This window comes from Pundamilia nyererei, unplaced genomic scaffold (assembly GCF_000239375.1).
Source record: "Pundamilia nyererei isolate P.nyererei 1_Seehausen unplaced genomic scaffold, PunNye1.0 scaffold00302, whole genome shotgun sequence".
In the NCBI taxonomy this organism is placed as follows: domain Eukaryota; kingdom Metazoa; phylum Chordata; class Actinopteri; order Cichliformes; family Cichlidae; genus Pundamilia; species Pundamilia nyererei.
This window is the reverse complement of record NW_005187703.1, coordinates 127,582-131,867: the sequence shown is the minus strand read 5'-3', so window position 1 is coordinate 131,867 and position 4,286 is coordinate 127,582. Positions and strand designations below refer to the sequence as shown.

At 40.5% G+C, this 4,286-nt stretch overlaps 1 protein-coding gene across 1 annotated transcript in view; it reads right to left on the bottom strand.

The window, feature by feature from the left end:
- LOC102214474 (junction plakoglobin-like) overlaps window positions 1–4,286 on the bottom strand; it is a 105,254-nt gene that overhangs the window by 8,994 nt on the left and 91,974 nt on the right. The window contains exons 12-13 of the mRNA XM_005751157.1: window positions 1,724–1,876; window positions 331–450 (exon numbers count right to left, since the gene is read on the bottom strand). Coding sequence (XP_005751214.1) covers window positions 331–450; window positions 1,724–1,876 — 273 coding nt within the window. The remainder of the gene's footprint in view (window positions 1–330; window positions 451–1,723; window positions 1,877–4,286) is intronic.

Sequence of the window (4,286 nt, the reverse complement as noted above, 5' to 3'; positions counted from 1 at the left end):
CATTTCTGGAGGTGTATACTAAATATTTTTCTACGTGTGTGTGTGTGTGTGTGTGTGTGTGTGTGTGTGTGTACAACGAACTCATTCACCCAATCACATCCATTCACACAAGCACCTTTTTAAACTGTTTAGTGCTTACTGTCTAACATTCACACACCTTCACACTCCGATGGATGCATCGGAGAGCAACATGGGGTTAGTGTCTTGCCCAAGGATATCTGGCATGCATGGATCGAACCATCGGACCTGCTCTAGCACCTGAGCTACAGCCACCACCATTTGGCAGTTTATAAATAAAATTGAATTGAATATGCATGCATGTGAATGTACCTGTACAAACAGTGGTATGGTCTGCATGCTGGCAATCTCTCCTCTGTTTATAGGGTCTCTGGCCAAAATATGAAGCGCTCCTGTGCAGCCCTCTACTATTTCCTCCATGCGAACGCCATCCTGAAACCAGGAAAAGTGAAGAAAGTCATGCATACAACCATCAAGCAAAGAAACAAAGCAGAGGACCTCTAAATACAGTAGAAGAATTATTATTAGACCTTTTGTTTTATTTTATTTTTTGACACATCATTGTTAGTAGGTGCTTGGAGAAAAGCAACATAAATACTGTGATGCCAAGGATTCCCAGCCAAGTGTCAGAGGGTTCCAACAATGTCACTGCTCATGATCAAATAGTTGATTTCAAACACCAACATGCTGTTGTAGTTTTATCCAGCGTTAGTCTCCCACTGTACAAAAATAAGCAAAACTGCACAATTACTTTTAGAACTCGAACCGTTTGCTTCTCTCTCTGCCCCGTAGTTTTCATCTGAACTTCACCAACTTAAAGCTGCCCTCGTGCACTCCGCTCTTCTTCAGCTTCCCTTCTGTCTCTTCCACCTGCTCACCTGACTTCCATGGGACTCAGAACCTTTAGCTGTTCTCCCCCAAGATTTTGCACTTCCTCCAGATCCCCGGACTGCAAACTCTCTCTCTACTTTTAAATCACATCTCAAAACCCATCTATTCAAAATTGCATACCCTCGCATTAGTACGAAAAAATTGACTAAAACGGAAGTTTTAGTCAATTTTTTCGTACTAATGCGATGTGACCTTGAGGGTCTTTAAAGGCACCTATAAATAAAATGTATTATTATTATTGTTAATATTATTATAATAAAACAGCTTTTATAACTTTCACTGACAAAAAAGTCACAAATTATAAACCTAATGGAATAAAACAAAGATTAATATGAAAAACAGAAGATGAACTATCTAGTCCTCATATATGTTTCGAATAGCTCTGAACTGGCCTTGCCTTAAACCGTCACCATCAGCTGCAGAAGTCTAGGCTCAAAAAAACTGAAATCTAAACTTAGCTTATTAAATCAATGTCACAGCTCACCTGTGAGCAATAAACATTAAATAACTTGTTGAGATTCAATGTTTGTGCATCAGTAGTGGGTCCTGCAGTACTAAATGATACCAAAGAGAGCGGCTCACTCCAGGTTCAACATTTCTGCTTTATTTCACATTCTGCTCTGTTTGTGCGCACACAGCGAATGTGTCTTTGTACTTGTACTACTTATGCATGTCTAAATTCCAACCCCGCATCACAGATGAAACCTGTCAATGCATTCCTGTTATCTTCTTTCTAACTACCCTCATTTCCTTACTTATGTGAAGATTGGTGGCTGAATTTCCATGTGTGTGTGTGTGTGTGCGCTCTCCATACCTGGTATGTGTGCTGTGTAGAGGAGGCATGTCTTTGTGTATCCTGGTGAGCTTTGAGCAGCAGGTTCACCAGTCGTGGAATTGCACCTGCCTCTCTCAGTGATGCCTGGTTAGCTGGGCACAGTGCGAGATTCCGGATGAGTCCAACTGTGGCCTGGACACAGAAGAGAGATCAAGACTTGTTTCTGAAGGTTATACATGTAGCAAATCCAAATGGTACATCCTGTCACTGTTTGAGCATTCACTCATCTGCACTAAAGTTTGCTGACCAGAGTGTGGTGCTACATATCTAAGGAAACCACAAGGATGAGAGAAAAAGTTTTCTGCTGCTGCTCATTGATAAAGTTGGGCTGAGGTTAAGCATCCTGACATCAGTGACAGCTCGGTTCTGTTTTGCTACCACTATTAACGCTCTGTAGTTTTCAAGCACTACATGCAGGCTTGCTGATATTTCAGAGGGAGTATTTCCTCCTCCAAAAGTAGATACATGTTATATTTATATGAACGTTCAAAGTTCCCAGTCCACCACACCACTACTAGGTCCAAACATCCCCAGGACCATAGCAATCTTTGCAAACCATATATATATGTGTGTGTGTGTGTGTGTGTGTGTGTGTGTGTGTGTGTGTGTGTGTGTGTGTGTGTGTGTGTGTGTGTGTGTGGTGGAACTTCAGGTTCAGCCAATATGATGCCAAAAAGTGCACTGCTGGAGTTGTCACTTGAGGGTCATCCCAAAATCTAGTCAATTTTCACAGACACCCATTGTTAGCTATTGTAAAACTGTGGTCAACAATGTGGCAGCAGTTAGATTCAGGCAGATATGTGGACATCCGTTAACAGTGATGTCTACCTGTTACCTGCCCATTTATACTTGCCTGTCTCTAGTCCATTCTCTCACCCTTTAATGAAGCCACTGTGGAGTTGTCAGAGGAAAAAAGCATATCAGGTATCAAGTATTATGACAAATAGTAGAGCAGATGCTGGAGTAGGCAAAGCAGTCAACAGTCCTACTGACACAGGAACTGGGTGAGCACTTCATCAGGCTCCTAAGAGAAAAGTTTCAAAACCTGCAAAGCACGATCATCATGTTGCTGGCCACCTCGCTGGATCCTCGCTTTAAACAAATTGGTTTCTTTAGCCCCAGAATGGCCAGTGAGGCTGTCAAAGGACTAACATCTGAATGTACTACTGTTTTGATGTCCCGGTCAACTCCAGCAGCAGCGTCAGCATCAACATTATTACAGGATGCCGTAGCTGACAGACCTGGTAATTATTTTTACTTTGTTTTGCAGCCAGTCGAGATTACTTATGTGCCTTACACAATCTGTTTATGCTTCTCAGGAAACAAACTTTGGTTATTTAGATGCCACAGTAAAGGAGACCCAGAGAAACCACATCATTGCTGGTACCACAGTGGAAGTCCAAAGATAGTTGGCAGAAGCAAACATTCCCAGAATGGAGGACCCACTTCAGTTTGGAAGGGGCAACATAAGATTTATGCCAACTTGTACAAACTTGCTGTGGAGTTCTTATGCCTCATCTGTACTCCTCTGAAAGAAACCCCAGGACAGTTGAACACATTTTGTTCCTGAATAAAAACTGTTTAAAAACAGTTGTTCCCCTGTCATTATTAATTATTTAAATGTTGGCAAAATTATTTATTGATAAACATTTGACAGCTAATATTAGGTTCAATTGTATTGTCATGGTATATAGCCTTATTACACCAAACAAAAATAGAAATTTTGTTTATATGAATGAATACATGCATTTAAGATAAGTTGATTTCTTTTACTTGGCAGTCTAAAATTTTGCAACATATTTACCTTCATATTTTATCATAGTAGGCAGTAGCTGAAATTTGGAGAATCACAGCATTTTGAATTCGGTCAGTTGTAGCTCTCCACTGCTTATTGGGCAGTACTCAGGATCAGAGAATGCACTTTTTACACAGGGAGCCGATCTAGACTTCCAGTCTCCAGACACAGATCACATACCTCACTTCCTAAAAATAAGCCTGAATTGAGTTGGCAATGCTGTCTGACTGAGCATCAGAAGTGCAACCAGCACTTCTTTGCTTGTGCGTATGTGTGTGTTTCTCTGTGTACCGAATAATGTGTGTACCACTATTATTTGGGTATTAAAGCTGTGACATCCAAAAGCCCCACTGCTGCACTGTGAGTGTGCTTGCTACCAGAAATACTCACTATCACGTGAAATGTGGATTGATTGTAGAAAACAGTCCAAATAGTGCCGTGAACAGTTATGCAATATATTACCTTGTTTATTTATTTGTATTCTTATATCCGACTGTTTTATGGAATTCCTGAAAATATTGATCTTTGAGTGTGTGTTCAGGTGCAGTGGTGATTTGAGATCAATTCTAATATCAGCATTCCCACTGGTGGCATAGATGAAAATCTAATAGTAAAATATACTTCACTGTTACTGTTCACTGTTACAACTTACTGTTTTTATCACGTATTAGGACTCCACACTGATTTTCAATTGGTTACAATTTTTTTTTGTTTTCACTTTTTGACTGGCACCTTCTTTAGATACAC